Genomic DNA, 23,343 nt, shown 5'->3' with positions numbered 1-23,343 from the left:
TGAAACTCCCCAGAGAACTACATTACCCACAATCCCTGCCAACTTCTTCCACATCTAATGTCTCCCAGGATGACAGGCACGGTACCGTGTTCACGTGTTGATGATTGGTTTCAGTTGTACACAGCAGAGTGTGCTGGGATTCCATGACAGCCTTTCCTGCCCTGAGGTGGGTGGGTGAGAGCAGCGGTTGGCTGCGGCTTAACCCCCTTCCGGACCCGCCCCTCTCCTGGAGAAGTCACAGCACATGCTCCCTCCTCAGTGTCAATCATTGCTCTCTCACCCTGCCTGCCTTATACTCAGGGAAGCTCCCTCACCCTGCCTGCCTTATACTCAGGGAAGGCCCCTCACCCTGCCTGCTTATACTCAGGGAAGCTCCCTCACCCTGCCTGCCTTATACTCAGGGAAGCTCCCTCACCCTGCCTGCTTATACTCAGGGAAGCTCCCTCACCCTGCCTGCTTATACTCAGGGAAGGCCCCTCACCCTGCCTGCTTATACTCAGGGAAGCTCCCTCACCCTGCCTGCCTTATACTCAGGGAAGCTCCCTCACCCTGCCTGCCTTATACTCAGGGAAGGCCCCTCACCCTGCCTGCTTATACTCAGGGAAGCTCCCTCACCCTGCCTGCCTTATACTCAGGGAAGCTCCCTCACCCTGCCTGCTTATACTCAGGGAAGCTCCCTCACCCTGCCTGCTTATACTCAGGGAAGCTCCCTCACCCTGCCTGCTTATACTCAGGGAAGGCCCCTCACCCTGCCTGCTTATACTCAGGGAAGGCCCCTTTGTGGTGTCTAACTTATATACACACACACAAGGCATTACCTGCCTGGCATGGGGAAGCAGGCACTGCTGTCCCTGATCGTTGCATGGCACACAGTGCAGGTTTGCCTATCTTTCTCTCAGTCTGTGGACAGTGATTTTACATTCACCCTCCCAGCAGGGCAGAAGGAATGTTTCTTCCAGGCCATGAAGAAAGAGGCGAGCATGGAGATAGAGTACCAGGTAATTGGGCTGACACATGACATGTTGAAGAGGGGTGTGTGGGGTGCCTTTTGTTATCCAAATCTTTTATCTGTATTGTAACAGTATTGTTTTATTAGTGTATTATGTGAACATGGGGAGTGGAGACTTGGGAGGGGTTTGATGTCCTCGGGCTCAAGGGTGGCCAACTCCAGTCCTCAAGGGCCACCACCAGGTCAGGTTTTCAGGGTTGCTTAAGCACCGGTGACTGAGCCACTGGTGTTGAAGCACAGATATCCTGAAAGCCTGACCTGTTGTTGGCCCTTGAGGACTGGAGTTGGCCACTCCTGCTCTGACTGATCTCTTTTGCCTGATGTCACTGTGTTCAGGAAGTGCTTGTACAGACAGTCCCCTTACTAACCCCCCTCCCCTTATCTTTTATTGATAAGGACACGGTGGGGATAAGGGTAAAGAAAACCACTGACTGACTCTCCCCATTCAGAGGCCCCTAAGAAAATCAATTTGTACTGAATTGCTGAAAACAGCCTATTAAACGAGTAAACTATTAACAAAGGGTTGTTTTCTGTGGTTTTGCACCTTTTTCAATAGTAATAGCCGTATACTGTGTGCGTGAGACAGATAATATGACCATTGCAACTACACAGATACGCAACATCGGTACAGTGTTTAATGCTGCAGGCATGAGTGCAGGTAGTATAGCAGTGTAATTCCTGGTCCATTGATCTCACCAAAGTAAAAGGCTAAAATAATCCATTGGTGTCCATGTAGTTGCATTTGGAATAGACGTGCATAGTAGGGAGAAGGGTCGGGAATTAAAGAATAATGGGACGATTCGTGCATAAAAGGTGTATTTAGGTGCAATAAGTGCACAGGTTACAAAGACGGCACTCTTGTGGTCTTCAATACATTGTGTTTTAAAGTGATTGACGCTTTCAGTCCTATTTATGGTCCGTCTTGAGAAAGGTCCATAATTAGGACTAAAACGTTGACCAGTTTAAAATAAACACATCATTTATTGAGGCATGTGAGAGTGCTGGGTTTGTAGCCTGCATTTGATTCACCTGAGATTCTTCCGTGCTAGCACGCACCCCATGGCAGGAGACGCGATTGATTTAGTGTGAGTGCTCTTTTTGTACCTGATGGTGCAATAAGTGTAACAGAGAACCAATTGTAGTGGGATTTATTCTGCAATGTATTTATATAGCGCCAACCAGAAACATAGCACTTTACCATACACATGGCATATTATACCACATAATGGGAATAAGCGCTTCAGACAGAAAATAGGAAAAGGAGTCCCTGCCTGAAAGAGCTTACAATCTAATTGGTAAGTGGGGATACCATACAGAGACAGGAGGGTGTTCTGGAAGGGGCCAAGATCAGTGCATAGAAATGTACAGTATCAGCCAGCAGAGCTACCCATATGCTTCATTAAAGAGGTGTGTTTTAAGAAAGGTCCTAAAGGTGGGTAAAGAGGGTGCCAGTCAGATATTGAGGGCAAGGGCATTCCAGAGGTGTGGGGCAGTGAGTGAGGTTTTAGGCAGGAGAGGGCTTTAGATACAGAAGACATCCTTGAGCAGAACGCAAGCGTCGGGCAGGTGTATATCGAGAAATTAGGGCTGAGATATATAAGGATGCACAGAAGTGTATAGCCTTAAAATAGAGGGGAATTTTGGAAGCGATGCAGAGTTTAATAGGAAGCCACGAGAGAAAGATTTCAGCAGGAGAGAATCAGAGACCAATTTAGTAGAGTAAAGGGATTCTAGCAGCAGTGTTTAGGATAGATTGTATGGGAGGCAGGAAGGCCGGACTGTAGAAGTTACAATAGTCGACGGGAGAATGAGGCTCTGCATTAGAGATTTAGCCGTAGAGCAACAGAGGAAAGGGCGTATCTTTGCAATGTTACGGGGGGGGGGACGACGACAGGTTTTAGCTACATTGAGAATGTAAGGGAGAAGTCGAATGTGACACCTAGGCAGCATGCTTGTGATACTGAATGTATGATGATACTCGGTATTAGATTTCCCGTTAGGCCCTGGGGCGGCAAATATGTCCGCCCGTGTATGCTTTTCCGCTCTCTCGGGCCTATCGGACCTAATAGGAATGTACTTGCATGTGTCCTGCCGCCCATCTGCTCCTTTGGAATCCCAGTGTCAAATGATTCAGCGGATGGCACCAACGTGACATGACGTCATGACTTTATTTGACGTCGCGTTTCCATGGCAATGCGCCGCTGTTTGATACCAGATTTCTCTGTCCCTGACGCACCTTTTCATATCATGCTGTTCTGCTAAATGACGCACCAAAATTCAGAAGGGAGCAGTCCGTTTTGATGTGTGCCTTATTCCATTGGATGAGTTTTGCACTCACACCTAAAAGCATCTTGGGGGAGGTCATTCTCATCTTCAGAAATTTGATTATAGTGTACACAGCTTTTTAACCGCAGGTCTCTTCAATGTCTTATATATAATGTATACCCTTTTCACTTATGTAACTATTTGTAACCATGTATTATTTGTCTTAACTCTATGCCCAGGACATACTTGAAAATGAGAAGTAACTCACAATGTATTACTTCCTGGTAAAATATTTTATAAATAAATAAACATAAAGATCTCATGTGACAATGTATAATTCTACATTCTTACGTATGCAAACGTTTAGTGCTCCTGTTCTAAATCTGTAAAAATCCAGATTGTGTGCCTAACGAATGGCAGCCTTCTAACTAGGTGCTGCAGTCAGTGAAACACATGTGTGTGATGTGTAACACATTATGGTTACAGCTTTCAGAGTAATAGACAGTCTGCTGTTTGGAACACAGCAACAGATCTGTTTGACACTTTGTTGCCAAAGGACAGAGCTCAAAAAGGTGTGTGAGAGCCTGTTTCAAAACAGGAAGTGGATATGATTTTCTAAATGGTTGAACAGTCGGGGTCGGCATTAGCGTAGATGGATAAGGGCGCAAAGCAATTTGGGGCGCGCTGAAGGGCTGCGCCTAATAGCCAATCTACCCTAAAGCCGGTCCTGCGGTGCACACCTGGGGATCCCTGTCGCTCTCGTGTGACACTTTGTCTTTTAATTCCCTACCTGCGTTGCTGACGGCGGGACGCAACATGAAGAGTGTGGCCTCCGCAGGTCCGCGCCTCTGCTTTGTTAGTCATTACACTATCAAATATATATATATATCGCCAGTTAATATATTTATAGTACAACACAAGCCACTTTTCCCTGATACTAAACAAATGGTAACAGTCTCGAGAGAGGCACACAGCAGTCATCTTTATCTCTTCTACTACATTCTTAGTAAGCGTTGAAACATTACCTGTTGTATTAGGCCACGCCTATAGTAATGGCGACTTGTGACGTCACCCGTCGCCGCAAGCGAAAGTTGTATTTCTCTTTGCGGCGGCGTTGCGGGCGACCAGGCTCCTGATTGGTTCAGGGGCTGTCACATGAGGCAACAGCCCCTGAAAAATCAAATAATTAAGGCTACCAAAAATTGCTTCGCCCCGCTTACTATAAGTGCACGCGGCGGCGGCGGTGACGACAATGCATTTGTTTTCGGGCGACGTCGCCGGCACTATAAGCGCGGCCTAAGAGTGGGACCCACTGCGACCGGCGGCGCGGGCGGCCGCACGAGCGTTCCCCACCAGCAGGGGAATCCTCCCAAGCCGGTCCCGGTCCCCCCTGGCTGCACAGCTTACTACACGCTGTGACGCGTCAGCCGCTAGGGTATTCAAGAGAATTGTAATCCCAAGCGTTGACGCGTCACGTGGTGTGGCTGTGAGCCAATGAGGAGGGGAGGCTTCGGGGGGAGGGGAGGCTTCGGGGAGCGGGGAGGAGAGTGTGGAGGGAAAGCAGCGTGAGTGCCTGTCTGTGCCTGTGTGTGTGTGTGTCTGAGTGCGTGTGTGTGTGCGTGAGTGCCTGTGTGTGCGTGTGTGCATGAGTGTCAGCATGTGAGTAGAGCAGCCCGCAGCAGCTCCCTCCTGCAGCCCGGGAGCCCGAGCCCGTGGAGGGGGGGGGTAGCGGGTCCCTCCGCTTAAACCACGCCCCCTCCGCTTAAACCACGCCCCCTCCACTTAAACCACGCCCCCTCCGCTTAAACTATGCCCCCCTCCGCTTAAACCACGCCCCTCCCTCCCACTCCAGCCCCGGCTCCCGCACCCTACAGACCGCATATCGCGGTCTGTGTCTGTCAGCGCCCCGCCTGTCTGCAGTGCGGGCGCGCTGACTGAGGGAGTGGGGCCTTAGCCTAAAGCAGCATGAAATGCAATGATTTTACACGAGAATTAATTAAAGACATTTTTCCGTTTTTCTTGGAAGGACAGGAAGCAAGGCTGTCACTGATCTTATGTGGGTATTAATCAACTACGTTTACAATGTGGATGTTTCTTTATGAAGAACAATAGTAGGGAGAAATCATTCCAGATAATGACATGCTGTGTACACTGCAGAAATAAGATATTCACTTCATTGAACAAGCATTAAAAACAATCTCCGTGGATTCTAAGTCCTTCAATACCACCCTTTTTAGTGGTGTAACTTGTGCCCTGTCTTTTCTTTTTTTTTATCATCAGTATTGTGTTGATTTATTAATGTAGAAATGAGCAAGGCTATATAGTATTTTTTAAATGATTTTTGTTCGTTATTTATTCAGCTTTTGATCTTCAGCTGGCTTTAACTGTCGGTTCGGGTGCAGATATGGAAGGCACTCCTCTATGTAATGAATTAAATAGCATGTGAAAAATCTTAAAAATTCCAATACCGCTAAATGTTTTACATTTTTAATGAAATCTCCACATGGAAGACCTGTGCCCTAATATATATGGGGTTCTTTAAGGATTTTGTTACCCATGCCTGTTTCCATCGCCAGTGGTGGGAGGAGTTTTTCCAAACTTAAACTCATTAAGACTTATTTAAGATCAAGCATGTCCCAAGAAAGATTAAGTAGTCTAGCTGCTCTTTTATTGAAAATGGCATCGCTCAAAACCTGACTTGGTCAAATGTTGCAACAAGGAAGCGAGAAATTAACTTTTATTAACGCATTTGTGAATACTATACCAATCTTCCCAATTTTTTTTTTCCTATTAAAGTTGGTTAACTTTTCTATTAAAGTTTTTTTTTGTATACATCTGGATCTATTTATGAAGGTTATTACAAGCGTCGCGTTTCTTAAAAAAACAAAAAAAAACCCCACACATTTCACGTAAAAAATGTTTTCAAGTATAAAAGAAGGAGCAGCACCCTTGTGGGGGGGGAGACACCATTTTTTTTTTGCACAGGGGGTTGAGATGGCTAAGGATCAGTACATTTTAAAAATGAAAAAAAAAACATGAAAAATTACATTGAGTTTAAAAAAACACGCAGACTGGATTATCTAATACTACAGAACTGATTTATTGACAAAAAATATATAGGATTTTTTCATGTTTTGCTGCCTTAAGAACACATATTATGATGGGATTCATCACATTCTACAGTATGTCATTTAAAAAAACAAAAATATATTTTTTCTTTTCATCAGGAAACTCAGCCAGGTCTAAGAAACCATAAACCTCCCGGACTAACATTCTGCACCAAACGGACAAGACTTGATTAACAAGTTTAATGCAGCAACAAGCGGAAACAGTGTCAAATCACACTTTACTTTGACACACAATAGATACTAGGTCCACCTCCTTATCTTTACAACCTGCATGATCCTTTTTGTTTCTGCAAATCACTCAAATAATATTTTATATATCTATATCTTTAATACTTTTAAGATGTACAGTACTTATCTTTTATATGTGTAACACCTCCTATAGGCTATGGACATGGCTATTGTATGCTGGGCCCCACCCTGTGTTGCTATGGGGATCCAGGAGTCGCTCAGAGGTATTTAAGGGGGAGGCACTATTCTAGAAGGTTGGGTTCCAGGAGGACATGAGGAGAGGCACCTCTGGGAGAGTGGATAAGTAATGTTTCTAAAGTAATAGTATAGACCCAGGCTCCTGTTTATTATGTTGTAGATAGGGTCAGTATCTGTTAAGTTAGGATCCCTGAAAGAAGGAATGGAATCCAGAATAAGTAATAAAAAGGAATACAGAACGCAATACAGGGTCTCGGGAAAAATCAGCTATAACCGCGGATCGGCGATAATATTCCTGATCAGTCTGTATAGAAGTGGCAGTTCCCAAACAGGCCAAAGATATTGGGTCATGCAAGAAAGACTCGTCGGGATTCCCGTAGGGCCCAGAGTAATAGAATCAATACCGTTGATGGTTCTGAAGCAACAAAGGGGGTCGGGTCCCACACTTAGAGCAGAGCAACTAAGTCAAAAGTAACTTAATTGAAGTGTTATGATTGGGTACTGATTGTAGTTCTTCCGTCATGTATGTCTGTTATAAAATACAGTAAAATGTTATACGACTCCCTGATGAAGCATTTGTGACGCGAAACGTAGAGAGGTTTTTGAGGTCATCACATTTCCTACGTCAGACGCTGTGACGACAGATGTCAGGCGTTTCCCTGTGCCCACGAGGACACTGCAAGGAGCTCTGCAGCAGTTCCTCCATGCGAGTTAGGCCTCAATTATATCAGAAACTGCAGAGAGATCCGGATGACGTCATTGTAGCGGCGCTACATGTTCACATGCAAAAGTGATTTGTAGCACTACTGCAGGGGGACATGGCCAGATAATTTCTCTGTGTGTTTGTGGTTTGTTCAGATGCACTGTGATTGGCCCGAGGCAATTGCGTGATGCGGCTGTCGCCTGTGAAAAACAAATTCTAGGATCTCTTCATGAGACAGAACCTTTGCAGCACGTCGCGGCGCTACCGTCGCGATTGGTATGTGCGCTTTGTTTTTGAAGCTGCGTGTCGTCACATGCGATTTCTGGTATAATCATGGCCGTAGGACTTTGGTTAGGTCTCTCAGTTTTGGTTCTTATGCCTATTTTCCATCGCAATTGAGGGATTCGAGCCGTACCATTCTGTCCGAGATGTGGGAGGGAATATTTCACATGATGTTCCATCGTATAAGTTTTTAACCTGTTTATTACCGTATTGGCCCGAATATAATATGGCCTCGCACATAATGCGACCCTACAGTTTTGAAGGTGTTCTGCATGAAAAATACAAGGTGTTAGGCTGCGCATATAATACGAGGACAGTTTTCAGAAGGACATTTTTAGAAAAAAAACAGCACTATATTCGGGCCAATACAGTATTTATATAAAGTGTTTATATTTGTTATATTGATCTTGTCTTTCTATGCGCTCCTTTTTGTTTGTTTGCATGTTCAACGTTATTAATGTGTGTATGAGCGGCCCCTGTCCATGGGAACACGAATAAATGACTGTTCTACTTCAAATGTTCCTGGTGCCCATTATTCCAGAACCTTGCTACCTCATCGCCCAGCCGCCTGACTCCAGCCCGAGTCAAGGTAACCCATGCGGAGTAGCCATACAATACACACCGATGTAATCTCCCTAGAAGCCGGGCAGGGAGGGTCGTATATCTATATACCCTTTTAAAAGTATTAAATGGAAAATCTATAAAAATGATAAGCTACCGTGCGATGTACATTTAATTTTCAAGTATGTTTGACTGTGACTTTTATTAGCTTATGCAAAAGCTGTTGCTCAAAAGTTGTGCATCTGCCAAACATTTGGCACGGAACCTTTTCAAGAACTTTGTGCCTGGTTTATAACGTTTGTTACCATGGTTTTGTAATTGCTGTTCTCACTCAGAGCCGCTCCTTCAGCACATATTATCACACTATAAATCCATAGGGATCCCTATATTGTCATATTCATGCTTACGCATTAAAAGGAAAAATTAACCAGTCTTATAAAACTGCAGCCTGGCCAGCTTATAAAGTGAATACAGTGGGGCTGAAACCCCATGTTATATTCAACACAAGCTGCTTTACTTTCTTTGTATCTTGGTCACGTCCTTTATAACGTTATCATTCCAGCGGTTACATTGCCGCTGCAGTTCCTTCTGATTTAGTTACAAGCTGGCAACAAAAGTCTTGAATACTCTGTAGAATTTGTCTGTTTAAATCGGCCCTCCAGGCCTGAATAGGTTTGAAGCCGGGGGTCTCCGGAGCTGAACCGTGTGTGCCAGTGAACGGCACTGACTCTGCAAGTAAGGACACTGTTTTTGGAGCAGGGGAACTTGGTTCAATTCCAGGTGTTGGCGCCTTGGGCAAGTCATTTTATGTCCTTGTGCCTAAGGCAGGGAGCACAATCCTTTTTTTTTTTCCCCCTGCGCCCCCCTGCCAGGTGTTCCCCTCTCTGCGCACCCCCCGCCTCTTACCTTCGGCGTCATTTGACGCCTCGTTGCCATAGTGAAACGTCTACAGAAGCAAGGTAAGTGCAGTTTACACATGCCTTTGACGCTTCCCGGCACTTAATTTAAGTGCTTTCGGGAAGCGTGCGGGGCCTCTGTAAACCCCGTGCCCCCCCCCCCCGCAGTGAATTTCTTGCCCCCCCTGCCCCAGTTTGCCTAAGGCACCAAAAAAAAAAAAAATAGATGGTATGCTGCCTCTGCAACTTCACTTACCTTGTCTTCGGCGACGCGGTGTCAAATGACGCCGCGGGGTCACGTTGCCATGGTGACGTCACGTGACCCTGCTGCGTCATTTGACGCTGAGAGCTGGTGACAAGGTAAGGGGGGGGGGGGCATGGGCAGGGAGGGAATAGGGCAGGGGGGCGCCGCAGGGAAAGATTGCGCACACCTGCTCTACGGCACAGGGACTCGTGTTTGCAAAAATTCTATGTACAGCGATGCACACACTGTTAGCGCTATGCAAGAGAAGAAGAAAACCATTAATAACAGACAACCAAATGCTAAATCTCTTTCACTGAGAGATCCTCAGAATGGCCTTTATTTCATGTTTGCAAAGAGAGGCGCCAGGATTGTGATCGCAGTGTATTGACTTTTAATATCACCCTTCCTGTTTGTTTATCGGGCGCTGTTACAAAAGTAGCTAGTTTAGACCAGATGAGCCAAAAAAAGCACAGGCTTGCAAAACCCGCCTCGTATAACCGTATAAAAGCATGTGAGGTCTGTGTGTATCTCTGTGTGTTTGTTGGTATCTGTGCATCAACATGTTAACCCCTGCCCTGCCAAATGTACCAGCAATGTGTTGGAAGGGGATTGAGATAGAAAGCAGATCTGTATATCTATATCCTTTTTATTGAAAAGGAATTACCTATGCTGCCGATCGATTCGTTCTCCTGTGATTGATCAGCAAAGACCCTTCTTCCCAGGGTTCACTAAATGGCTACCTTTTCAGTTTGAAATCAATCCTTCAGTCAGTGTAACTCAGCAGCTACAATGTATTCTTATATTACTAAGGTTACTATCTATTGTAATAGTTTGCAGCTCAAACTGCTGGGAACATTGGAAACAAATGATCACAAACAGGAAAGTGTTGCAAAGATCTTGCACTGCTGGGGAGGTTCTACAACCTGCTATAGAAATCAAAGGATGCTCGGTATATTAAAACTCATTAAAAATGGCATTAAAAGTTGAATAAAAAAAGGTATGTATCAATGTAATGTAACCCTCCCTGCCCGGCTTCAGGGGAGATACATCGATGTACAATGTTTGGTTATTCAGCATAGGTTACCTTGACTCGGGGTGCTGTATACAAGACTGGGCGATGATGTAGCAAAGGTGATAATGGGCACCAGGAACTGTAATAGATTTTTTTCATGTTTCCAGGCACGGGACATGAAAAAAAAATAGTAATTCTTTTATTTTTTTGTCCAGTCTGGGAACTGCCATTTCCTTACCAGTATTTGGCTCTGCCTGTAGAGCCGATCCTCCGACACCTGCAAACCCTCTGTCTGAGGACCTCTGTGGCATGTCGCTTTCCCCTCTCTGGGATTCTAAGTTAAAGGGCACTGTCCCTATCTACAACATAAATAAGGGGCGCCTGGTCTGTTCTATTTCAATATGGATACATCCCTATCTACTCTCCCTGAGGCTCCTCTTCGCTTGTCCTCCCGGAACCTGCCTCTATAGAACCTTCCTCCTATCCTAAATACCCCATTGGTACGTCAGGATGCCTAATGGCAACACCGGGTGGGGACCAGCATACACTAACCCAGGGGTGCGCAAACTTACCCACATGCTCCCCCCGTCTCCCGCCTCTCTGCACGGCTCCGGCGTCAAATGACACCGCGGGGTCATGTGACGCAACACGACGCCGGTTGCCATGGAGACGCGTAGCTGGAACTTCAGGTATGTGAAAAGTTAGAGGCCTTGTGCGATCCCCGGCATTTATTTGAAATGCCTTCGGGGAAGCGCGGGGCCTCCGTAACAGCTGGCACCCCTGCAATAACTACTACTAGTAACCCCTTAGGAGGGACGGGGGGGGGGGGGTGTTAAAGTAGTATTCTCTAATACTACATAAAATCAGTTTTTTGTTTTAAACACGTATGATATTTACAATAATATTTGGCCTCTACAGAAGAGCTAACAAGTGTCTTGAAAGGTGACTCTTATACATTTGTTCTCACTTGGGAACCGTGGATGAGTTGGGATGCCACAAGTCTCTACCATTTGCTATATTCTGGCAAAGCAATTTTATTTTATTCTTAGGTTTGGAACATTCTAGCATCCTGGCTTCCTGCTATGAAAATTGCTGTAAATTAAAATACTCTTGTATATCTTTATGATAATGCAAGTCTTTTGCTTAATGTCTGTGACAACTGTCTCTAACCGCCCCTTGGTTCTTTCTACTTTTTTTTGTACCCTTGTATACAAAATGTCAATAAAAAAGGACATTTAAAAAAAAGTCAGTATCTGCATAATAATTTTTTACTATTTGTGATCTTACAATCATATTGGTATATTGCACAACACTACGCGTAACTTACACTCTAATTTGTGGTGCCTGAGACACCAGGAGATAGTTCCCAAGTGACGTTTCCCAAGGTCACAAGGAGCCGACGCTGGGATTTGAACCTGATTTACCCACTGTAAAGGCTGTGTGTATTACAATACAATGAAGATTTTTATGGGATTTATCACCACTGAACACGTTTGTATTATGTTTTATTAAGAAGACAGTAGCTCCCCATAAAAAAATATTTAGCTGTGGTTTTTGTGATTCAAGCACAAGTTAAACTAATTAGGGAGTATTCACTATCTGAAGCTCTCTATGCCAGTTAGTCTTTTAATATCCATTGTAATTTACATAATGCAAAAGACTAAGTGGAACACAGCCTAGTGTGTTTCCATCTGCTCAATGTGCAATAACTGGACCATGATCTATAATAAATCAATGGAGTTTCTGTCCAATATTGAGTCAGTGGTCACTTCTGAGCTCGGCCTATATTACAATCATTGTCCTTTTTCTTTCTTCAGGTCTTGGATGGTGCAGGCTTAGATATTAATTTCTATCTTGTATCCCCAAATGGTGAAACCCTGATTTTTGATGATAGACAGTCAGATGGGGTCCACACGTAAGTACAATTATTTGATGGGGGGGGGGGGGGGGTGTGATTACGCCTTAAAAGTGCTTGTAACCCCATGTACATCTACTGGTTTCACACAGGGTGGAGACCGAACATGGAGATTACCAGTTCTGCTTTGACAATACTTTCAGCCATTTATCCGAGAAAGTGATCTTCTTTGAACTGATCTTAGATCATATGAATGACGAGGGCAATGAACAAGAGGACTGGAAAAATTACATAATTGGCACAGACCTGCTGGACATGAAGCTTGAAGACATCCTGGTAGGTTACATACGTTCATATATTTACTCTTTTTCCATTTTTAGCAGAGGAAAATATAGTATAATATAAATGCAGGGATGGACAAATTCTGGTTGCCCAGGATTCAGAGGGTGCTAGTCGGGTATTGAAGGGAAGGGCCTTCCAGAGGTGTGGGGCAGTCAGTGAGAGAGGTTTAAGACGGGAGAGGACTTTAGGTACAAAGGGGGTAGAGAGAAGACATCCTTGAGCGGAACGCAAGCGTCGGGATGGTACATAGCGAGAAATTAGGGCTGAGATGTAAGGAGGGGCAGGAGAGTGTAAAGCTTTAAAAATGAGGAGAATTTAATGTGCGATGCGGGATTTGATAGGAAGTCAGGAGATTGATTTCAGCAGGGGAGGCGCTGAGACAGATTTAGGAGAGAGTTGAGTGATTCTGGCAGCAGCGTTTAGGTAGGACTGTAAGGGAGGCAGAAAGGCCGCACAGCAGGTGGTTACAGTAATCGAGACATCATTATGCCCCTTTTTATATAGCATTCGTAAGACCACACCTTGAATATGGAGTACAGTTTTGGGCACCACTCCATAAAGACGTGGAACTAGAAAGTGCAGAGCAGAGCCACCAAATTAATAAAGGGATTAAATTAAATTTGTTGACATTAGAAAAGAGGCGTCTACGAGAGGATATAACTATATACAAATATATTCAGGGACATTACAATGAGCTTTCAAAAGAACTATTCATCTCAAGGGTAGTTGGCAGAAAGGAGATTTCACCAGCAACAAAGGAAAGGGTTCTTTACAGTAAGGGCAGTTACAATGCGAAATGTATTACCCATGGAGACTGTGATGGCAGATACAGTAGATATCTTCAAAAAAAAGGTTGGACATGTTTTTAGAAAGGAAAGGTATATAGCCGGTCCTCGCTTATCCGACGTAATGCGTCCCACAAACTGCCGTCGGATAACGGACCGGCGGGTTGCGGCTCCATGTTAATTGCCGGCGGTGACCATCGGATAAGCGGGTCAGACATCGGATAATGCGTCCAGAAGACTGCATTATGTGGCGCAGGATAAGGCATTCAATGGAAAGCGGGCCGTCTGATACCGAGGACCACCTGTACAGGGATATACCACTTAAAAGTAAACATGGGAAGGATGTTGATATAGGGAGTCATTTGATTGCCAATATTTGGAGTCAGAAAGGAATATATTTTTTCCCCTTACGAGATATTAGATGATATTTCACTTGGGTTTTTTGTTTGCTTTCCTCTGGATCAATATACTGTAAGTACAAATATAGGATAAGTATCTGTCGTCTAACTTTAGTATAGGTTGAACTTGATGGACGTATGTCTTTTTTTTTTTTCAACCTCATCTACTATGCATCTTTTTGTTTTATATAGCACCTACAGCTGTACTTAACCCTCTACAAGGGAGTTAAAGGAATTATACTACAATAAGGGCAACAAATTCAGACAATAGGAAAGGAAATCCCTGCTTGGAGAGCTTACAATCTAAGTGTAGTCATGCACTGCAACTTGAAAGGTCATTTTGCCATCAAGCATCCACTGAAAGAGGTTACACTGCATCAATTCTTTGCTCTTCCCTCAACTAGTAAAGAGGTTACAGCACTTCTATTGTTTAATCCTCATATTAAATGAGCAATCCACCATAACTAACCTCCATTTTGTATTTTTAAAGGATTGGACAGGTAGGGGTCCCCTAGAGCTAAACCGCAGTATTTTCAGCTTCGGATACACTTTCCGTTCCCTGGACATATACTGGATGTTGCAGCTTCCTATTGACTTCACACACACACACACACACACACACACACACACACACACACACACACAAAAATGGCAGCCATTTTGTTCTCCCCCGAGGAAGATTTAAACGTGGTAACTTCACTGGTAAAGACCTCGGGGGGGGGGGGGGGATAGGAGGAACTGTTCCTTTTCTATAGCTTAATTATGTTATGCTCTCTAAAACAATAAGTTCTATATATTAATCTTTCAAGTTGGCTTGTTATTCAACGTCTTTCCTGCCATGTGCCTGTCTGGCAGCTAGGGGGTTAAATAATCCACAATATTGTGTTCAAATATTACCAGTGCGTGTAAATACCCTAACAAAAACAAACACTTCCAGGCTAAATGTATTTGGTGGAGTGAGGAACAGCTTGCTAACGTTATAGCAATAATTTTAGTGTTGGGAAGCATGTAAGGCTAAGATTATACTGCCTGCGCGTAACGGAGCGCATAGCCTCACGCACTCCTGCAGCCCAAGCGATCTGTGAACTTGGCTGCAGGGGATTGGGGAGGCATGTTAAGGACGTGCCACGAAGCTGGTTCGTCGTCATTGGCTGAACCGCTCACGTGGCGCGGTCGTGCTTGAAGACAAGAAATTGGACAAGGGGGTTCACTGACTAAGCCCCACTGTTGTGCGAAACGAGTAGGAAATTCTAGACAGCAGAGATGTCATTTCCAGCTCGTGCCACCTGTCTGTTGGAGTTACCTTTCCTCCATTTTTTTTAACATTTGCTTGCTGAACGTGCAAGCTACTGCCTAACTTTTGGTCCACGCGACTCCTTCCATTTGCGGATTATGACTGGAATCAGTCTATATCTATCTCTCTCTCTACATAATGAGAATTGAATTGCATGTACTGTCAATACAAATCTTTTTATACTCGCATCGGTAAGCTTTTCTATTCATCTGCTGTCGTTTAAACGATAGCCAACGTAGTGAATTACGTGACACCTTGTTGGCCCGTATGAGATACGTCTGTGTATTGCTATCCAGATACACACTGCAAGTTTAGAAGGAATGGATTTAAAGATACTGGAACACGAACAGGTGTCTATTTTAGGAGCGGAAGCTCATTGTCCCAAGTCTGGGGTAGCAGTGCTTGTAATGGACAAATTGTCCCCTTCCACAGCTTTATGACTTGGCTGCACCATTACTGGCACTAGCAATTTAATTACTAAAATGCAATTAGCATTTTCCGATCTGTCCGTGTTTAGAGAATAATCAGTCACACCGTCTAAAACGTCTCCTTTTCGTTTCCCCAACAGCTGCTTCTCTTACATTTTAATGTAGCACAGTCGACACTTACAGCTTTGTACAATCTGAGCTGGAAATGTCGATTTTGCTAAATAAAAAAAATTAAGCGGCTTTGTTGCAGCAAGTGCAAAAGCCATAGAGACATTCACCTGTCACAACATGCGTTCTATGGAGAGCATGAGCCATGAAAGCAAAACTTGCGACTACTGAATCCCTGATTTGGGAAGCTAATAATCTAATGGTGTGGTGTAGACATGCATCATCGCCAGGAATACATTAGTACATGGCAAACAGGAAGAGTATGTTTGAGGGGGTAGTCCTTACGTTTACATGTGCCTTAAACACCTCCCTATACATCTTGCATACGGACACAACTTGACAAACTGATGGGCAGAGTTCCACAAATGCTTTCTCTCGAATATATATATTTATTTATTTTTCAAAAAAAAAAAATTTTTTTTCCTTCTCTTTCTCCTCTTAGGAAACTATTAATAGTGTCAAGGGAAGGCTAACCAAGAGTGTCCATATTCAGACCCTGCTGAAAGCCTTTGAAGCCCGAGATCGCAACATCCAAGAGAGTAATTTGGACAGGGTCAATTTTTGGTCTACATTCAACTTGCTGGTGATGGTCGTGGTGTCGGCTGTCCAAGTATATATGCTGAGGAGTCTTTTTGAAGACAAGAGGAAAAGCAGACCCTGACCCCAACAAGCAAGCAAGCAAACAAACAAGAGCAAATAAACTTAATTGAACAAAGGCTGTTACACTTGGGCTTTTTATCCATCAGAGCTACTGTTACAAAGTGTTTTTGTAACGCTTAAGAGAAGAATCTGGGTTTTTTTGTGTGTTTTTTTTTTTACCCTACCTTTTCCCTGATGCAGTGATTTGTATGACATTTTGCCACGGAGGACGGGTGACAGATTATTGCATGTTGTTGAGGGTTTTTTGTGGGTGGAGGGTGGTGTGTCTGGGGATATTCTTGAATATTGCGTAAATGCTCCTGTAGACCAGGAGTGGCCAACTTCAGTCAAGGGCCACCAACTGTTTAGGTTTCCCCTGCTTCAGCACAGGTAGCTGTCCTTGATTGAGCCATCTATGCTGAAGCAGGGATATCCTTAACCTGAATAGGGTTTTTTTTGGGGGGAGAGCTAGTGCTTTGCAATGTGAGACTGGGACAAAATAGTTGATACACAGAAGTAGCCAGCTATTCTTTTGGTCGTGATATTTGACGTGCATGAAGGATCCCAGCAATAACATGGGGCTGGAACTTGGGGTACTACAGCCTACATACTGTCCGTTCTCTCTCCCCCCCCCAAAAAAAATAGTATTGATGCAAAATGCCATACATTGCATCACAAAGCAAAATGCTGAATAGGTATGTGGCACATACATTTGAAAATTTAAATCCTGAAAAGATGTAGAGTACTTAATCAGAGTGAAATAGAAAGACCGTAACTAAATGCAAAACGGTTAACAATTTTTCCTTTCACGTTATCTGCATTCTTGGTGTGGCAGTTTTGATCTACTTTATTAATCTGTGAAATCAAACAATTTTTGTAGTATTTACTGGGGGAGCAATAACAAATATTTTCTGAACTGGCGTTTTTATTGCGGGGTGGAAGTAACTGATGCCTCTGTTTTTGTTTCTCTTATCTACTGCTATTGAACTAATTCATTTTAGATTTCATTTTTTTTTTTTTACCTATACCAAAATAACGGCTACCAAAAAATATGCAGTCGACCTAAAAAGAAAGGTTCAATGCAAAAGGTCTGTTGTGAGGACTGTAACGTGGCAAGTTTATAAATAAAAAAACTAAAAAAAATAGTAAACATCTGTACTCATTAAATTAATTCAATGTTATACCGTAGTCTTATTTCTCTTGCATACAGTATAGCTGTCGGGTAAATGCAAACGGAGTTGTGCGCAGGGAAGAAAAGGATGAGGTGGAAGAATGACATGCATCTTCTCTTGGCATAGGAAAGGATGCATTTGAATGTTAATGAATATTTTAGTCTCTGTGTGATAGACGACGCCTGAAAGTGGTATATGACTCCTGACGAAGCTGCAAGTCCAGCGAAACATGTAGTTTCAGTCCGTTATACCAAAAAGCATGGCTCAAAAACAAATTGCTGAAATTCAATTAAAGTAAACATAAGTCTGCGATGTGCGCGCCGCCTGGAACTACATACAGCGCGGCAGCCTGGATTGGGGACATGAGAATTGGTTTTTGGCAGGTGACGGCCACGTCACTTGAACGGTTCAGCCAATGAGTATGAACAGCTCACAGCCACGACTCCCTGTCCTCTGCTTCTCTCCTGTCTCTGCTCCTTGTTCATATGCTGCTCGGCGGCAGCATGCGGATGACTTCACCGGAGCGTGCTGCCGTTCAGCGGGGTATCTGGTATAATCGTAGCCTTATCCAGCCTTTGGTAAAGCGTCCTCCTGGTTGCTGTAACCGGAAGTGATATCACGGCATGCGCCAGACCCGTGGTGAGAGCGTGGCTCACCCAAACTGAGGCAGTCACTACTGATCCTATTTACATTCTATTCATGCTTTAAAGAGCCTTTATATTGTAAGCCTCGAATTGAGGTGTGTGTATATATATATATATATATATATATATATATACACAGCATACAGTTATATTTGCATATATATATATATATATATATATATATATATATACAGTGTTCGACAAACCTATACATTTGCTCGCCCCGGGCGAGTGGATTTAACCCCCGGGCGAGTAAATATTGGCCCAAGTAGCACACGTTTGGTACTAGGTGGCGAGTAGATTTTTTTTGTGATTTGTCAACCATTGTGTGTGTGTGTGTGTGTATATATATATATATATATATATATATATATATATATATATATATATATATATATATATATATATATATATATAGTTACATAGTAGATGAGGTTGAAAAAAGACGTACATCCATCAAGTTCAACCTATGCTAAATTTAAACAACAGATACTTTATCCTATATCTATACTTATTGATCCAGAGGAAGGCAAACAAAAAACCCCATTAAGGGGAAAAATTAATTCCTTCCTGACTCCAAGAATTGGCAATCAGATTAATCCATGGATCAACATCCTTCCCATGTATACTTATTTGGTATATCCCTGTATACCTTTCCCATCTAAAAAGATGTCCAACCTTTTTTTCAACAAATCTATTGTATCTGCCATCACAGTCTCCATGGGTAATGAATTCCACATTTTAACTACCCTTATTGTAAAGAACCCTTTCCTTTGTTGCTGGTGAAATTTCCTTTCCTCCAACCTTAAGGGATGGCCCAGAGTCCTTTGTACTGCCCGTGGGATGAATAGTTCTTTTGAAAGCTCCTTGTATTGTCCCTGAATATATTTGTATATAGTTATCATATCCCCCTCTTAGACGCCTCTTTTCTAATGTAAATAAATCTAATTTAGCTAGCCTCTCCTCATAAGTTAGAATGGCCATCCCCTTTATTGATTTGGTGGCTCTTCTCTGCACTCTCTCTAGTTCCATAATGTCTTTTCTTAGGATTGGTGCCCAAAATTGTACTCCATATTCAAGGTGTGGTCTTACTAGTGCTTTGTAAAGGGTCATAATTATGTTTACTTCCCTTCCATCCATTGCCCGTTTGATGCAAGATAAGATCTTGTTTGCCTTTGCAGCTACTGCATGACATTGGGCACTATAGTAACGCCTGCTGTCTACAAGCATTCCTAAATCCTTCTCCATCAAGTATTCCCCCAATATATCTCCATTTAATTTGTAAGTCGCCTTTTTATTCTTGCATCCCAAATGCATAACCTTACATTTATCTGTATTAAACCTCATTCGCCATTTACCTGCCCACGTTTCCAGTCTCTCCAAGTCCTTCTGAAGAGAAATTACATCCTGCTCTGATTCTATTACCTTACACAATTTAGTATCATCAGCAAAGATGGAGACTTTGCTTTCGATCCCAACCTCAAGGTCATTAATAAACAAGTTAAAAAGCAGGGGTCCCAGTACCGATCCTTGAGGTACTCCACTCACGACTTTAGCCCAACCTAAAAAAGTTCCATTTATGACACCCCTCTGTTGTCTGTCCTTTAACCAGTTTTCAATCCAGGTGCATATATTATTACTGAGTCCAATTTTCTTTATTTTGTACACCAACCTCTTGTGTGAAACCGTATCAAAAGCCTTTGCAAAATCTAAGTAGACCACATCAACTGCATTACCCTGGTCTAAATTCCTACTTACCTCCTCAAAGAAACAAATAAGGTTAGTTTGGCAAGATCTATTCTTCATAAATCCATGCTGACTATTACTAATAATTTCGTTTTCCATTAGGTATTCCTGAATATTATCCCGTATTAAACCTTCAAGTAGTTGCCCTACTATTGAAGTCAGGCTTACAGGTCTGTAATTCCCTGGGTGTGATCTAGCTCCCTTTTTAAATATAGGCACCACATCTGCTTTACGCCAATCTTGTGGTACTGAGCCTGTGGAAATGGAGTCCTTGAATATTAAATATAATGGTTTTGCTATTACTGAGCTTAACTCCTTGAGAACTCTTGGATGTATGCCATCGGGGCCAGGTGCCTTATTTACTTTAATTTTTTCAAGTCGCTTATGAACTTTTTCCTCAGTTAACCAATTGGTCATTAATATGGAGGTAGTGGCTTCCTCCTGTGGCGCTACTATTGAACTTGATTCTCCCCTGGTAAACACAGAGGCAAATAATTTGTTTCATATCTCTGCTTTTTCCTTATCTCCAAATAATCTGCCTACCCATCTCACACTGAAATGGTCCTATATTTTCTCTCTCATTTTTTTGTTATTAAGGTACTTAAAGAACTTTTTAGGGTTGACCTTACTTTCTATTGCAATCTTTTTCATTATCCATTTTTGCTAATTTGATTGCCCTTTTGCAATTTTTGTTACATTCCTTATCATTCTGATACAATGTCTCTGTCCCTTCTGACTTAAAGAATCTAAACGCCTCCCTCTTCTTGTCCATTTCCTTCCCTACCTGTTTATTTAGCCACATTGGTTTTGACTTATTTCTTTTATACTTATTACCCAAGGGTACACACTGATAAGTGTGCTTTTCTAACAATGTTTTAAAGACTGCCCATTTATCTTCTACATTTTTCCCTGCAAAAACAGCATCCCATTGTATTACTACTAGATTAGACCTCAGTTTATTAAAATCTGCCTTTCTAAAGTTTAAAGTTTTTGTTGAACCCAAGTAATCTTTTTTTGATAATTTATTTCAAATGAGACCATGTTATGATCACTGTTACCCAAATGTTCCAGGACTTGAATATTTGTTATTACTTCTACATTGTTTGATATAACCAAATCCAGAACTGCCCCTCTCCTGGTTGGTTCCTCAATAATTTGGGTCATATAATTATCTTTAAGCACCCCCAAAAACCTGTTTCCTTTTGTTGTAACGCCGTCTATGTCTGGATAATTAAAATCCCCCATTATGCAAACATGAACCAGTTTTGATGCCTTCTCCATTTGCAAATATATTTTAGCTTCCTCAATCTCACAGATATTTGGTGGTTTATAGCATATTCCCACAAACATTTTCTTTATACTTTTACCTCCACTGCTAATTTCTATCCACAAGGTCTCTACATTTTCATCATTCCCTTCATAGACATCATCCCTTATAATAGGTTTTAGATCTGGTTTAACATATAGACATACTCCACCTCCCCTTCTATTTGTTCGATCCTTCCGAAAAAGAGAATACCCCTTTAAATTAACTGTCCAGTCATGAGTTTCATCCCACCATGTTTCAGTAATGCCTATGATATCATACTGTTCCCTTGTAGCTATTAATTCAAGCTCCGCCATTTTATCTGTCAGGCTTCTTGTATTAGCAAGCATGCATTTAAGTTTTTTTTCAGCCTGTACTATTATCTTATCGGCTCCTTCCTTTCTGCGCCCACTTGGTTTAGTCTTTAGAAGTTTTCTAGTATTATCTCTCTATTTACTATGGGTATCTCACTGCTTGTCAAACTTGCACTTGCCCCCATTCTACCTCCATACCACCTTGTATCCTTATTTATTCCATTTAGTTCATTGTCTGTTTCATTCCCCTCCCCCCTCCATCCTAGTTTAAAATCTCCTCCAACCTTTTTAGCATTCTCCCCCCTAGCACAGAAGATCCCTCTTCATTGAGGTGCAATCCGTCCCTAGAATATAGATGGCACCTTTCAGAAAATGAGTCCCAGTGCTCTAAAAACCCAAACCCCTCCTTCCTACACCACTTTCTTAGCCATGCATTAACCTCCCTGATCTCTGACTGTCTCCCTGCGGTAGTGCATGGCACTGGTAGTATTTCAGAAAATACTACCTTGGAGGTCCTTGCCTTAAGCTTTTGGCATAGATCCCTGTAATCATTTTTTAAGACCCTCCATCTTTCTCTAACTTTGTCATTGGTGCCAACATGTACCAAGACCGCCGGGTCAATCCCAGCCCCCCCCCCCCCCCCAACAATCTGTCTACCAAATCCGCAATGTGCCGAACCCGAGCACCTGGGAGACAACAAACTGTTCGGTTCATGCGGGCACGGCAAGAGATTGCCCTATCTACCTTCCTAATAATGGAGTCCCCTACCACCACAATCTTTCTTTGCATCTGAGCATCCTGAGTCCCCACTGTGCTGGAGGAACTATTCCCCTGGCTGCTAGAGGAATTAGTCTCCCCCAGCCTTGCCATTTCTGCCCAAACATTCCCAATATCTTCACTCAACATGGCAAATCTATTGGGATGTGTCAGCTCAGAAACGACCTGCCTCTCCCTATTGCCCCTGCTTCCCCTTCTAACTGTCACCCAGCTACCTACCTGCTCCTCACTAACAGCAACTAAGCTACCTACCTGCTCCTCAGTAAAAGCGCCACCATCTGCACCACTAGTCGAAGCAAGGGCCTGCTCAGTGAGCTCTAATTCCCTCTCAAGATTGCAAATGTCCCTCAATATTGCAAGTTGCCTCTTCAGATCAGCAATCTCTGATTCTAAAGAGACCAGTAGATTATCCAGAGACCAAACATTTGATATTTTGTTCAATTTATTGATTTTATGTTTGATTATTTTTGCAGCTCTCACCACATGAGACATTTGTTGCAGCTCTTCCCACTTAACACTCCTTGTCTCCTATGAAAGATTTATTTATTTTTAACATTTGTGACAGCAAGTGTTCGTTCTTTTCCTATGCGTTTCCAATGTTTTAACTTTTTATACATTTCACCCTTTGTGCACCTTGATTAATGTAGCCTATTCTGTTGTGTATGAGTGTATATAATTACTAAACTGTTTAACACACTTTACTAATGGTATTCTTCCTTTTTATTGACTCACTGATGGTAATTAATCGCACTACACATTTTCTGTTTATTTCCAGTCATTTTAAAAGTGTTCACTGCCAACCTTTATATATATATAAAAAAAAAAACAATTTATAAACTCCTCCCAAAGCCACGGTACGTTCTGCTTTATTAGGGTGGGTCAGACGATTTCTGATAATGACCAGTGCAGGACTATCAGAGCAGGTGCGGCAAAAGAAATATTCAAATGT

At 42.9% G+C, this 23,343-nt stretch overlaps 2 protein-coding genes across 4 annotated transcripts in view; one reads left to right on the top strand and one right to left on the bottom strand.

Annotated features, from left to right (window-relative positions):
* CCDC18 (coiled-coil domain containing 18) overlaps window positions 1-195 on the bottom strand; it is a 37,000-nt gene extending 36,805 nt beyond the window's left edge. The window contains exon 1 of one of the 2 annotated variants that reach the window (XM_075616425.1): window positions 86-195. Coding sequence is in view for 1 of the 2 variants with exons in the window: in XM_075616423.1 (XP_075472538.1) it covers window positions 27-145 (119 nt within the window). In the remaining variant the exon portion in view is untranslated. Of the gene's footprint in view, window positions 1-26 lie in introns of both variants that reach the window. The other variant, XM_075616423.1, reaches the window with a different exon arrangement.
* TMED5 (transmembrane p24 trafficking protein 5) lies at window positions 38-17,616 on the top strand. 2 transcript variants are annotated; one of them, XM_075616429.1, is made up of 5 exons: window positions 38-587; window positions 721-998; window positions 12,344-12,441; window positions 12,534-12,717; window positions 16,239-17,616. In XM_075616429.1, exons 2-5 carry the CDS (start codon window positions 828-830, stop codon window positions 16,455-16,457), a joined length of 672 nt encoding a protein of 223 aa, XP_075472544.1. In that variant the 5' UTR covers window positions 38-587; window positions 721-827; the 3' UTR covers window positions 16,458-17,616. The 2 variants fall into 2 exon arrangements, with proteins under 2 accessions (XP_075472544.1, XP_075472543.1); XM_075616428.1 differs by having other exon boundaries at window positions 38-998.
* The last annotated feature ends 5,727 nt before the right edge of the window (window positions 17,617-23,343 follow it).

Source organism: Ascaphus truei, chromosome 10, assembly GCF_040206685.1.
Source record: "Ascaphus truei isolate aAscTru1 chromosome 10, aAscTru1.hap1, whole genome shotgun sequence".
Lineage (NCBI taxonomy): Eukaryota > Metazoa > Chordata > Amphibia > Anura > Ascaphidae > Ascaphus > Ascaphus truei.
Note: the sequence above shows the minus strand (reverse complement) of the source record. Positions and strands in the feature narration are given on the sequence as shown.

What these genes read in the sequence shown, in the direction of transcription:
- TMED5 (XM_075616429.1), top strand. Translation starts at nt 828, where the DNA reads ATGGGGAAGCAGGCACTGCTGTCCCTGATCGTTGCATGGCACACAGTG. An exon ending in GCATGGAGATAGAGTACCAG is followed by an intron (nt 999 to 12,343) that starts GTAATTGGGCTG and finishes TTCTTTCTTCAG; the next exon opens with GTCTTGGATGGTGCAGGCTT. An exon ending in TGAAGCTTGAAGACATCCTG is followed by an intron (nt 12,718 to 16,238) that starts GTAGGTTACATA and finishes TTCTCCTCTTAG; the next exon opens with GAAACTATTAATAGTGTCAA.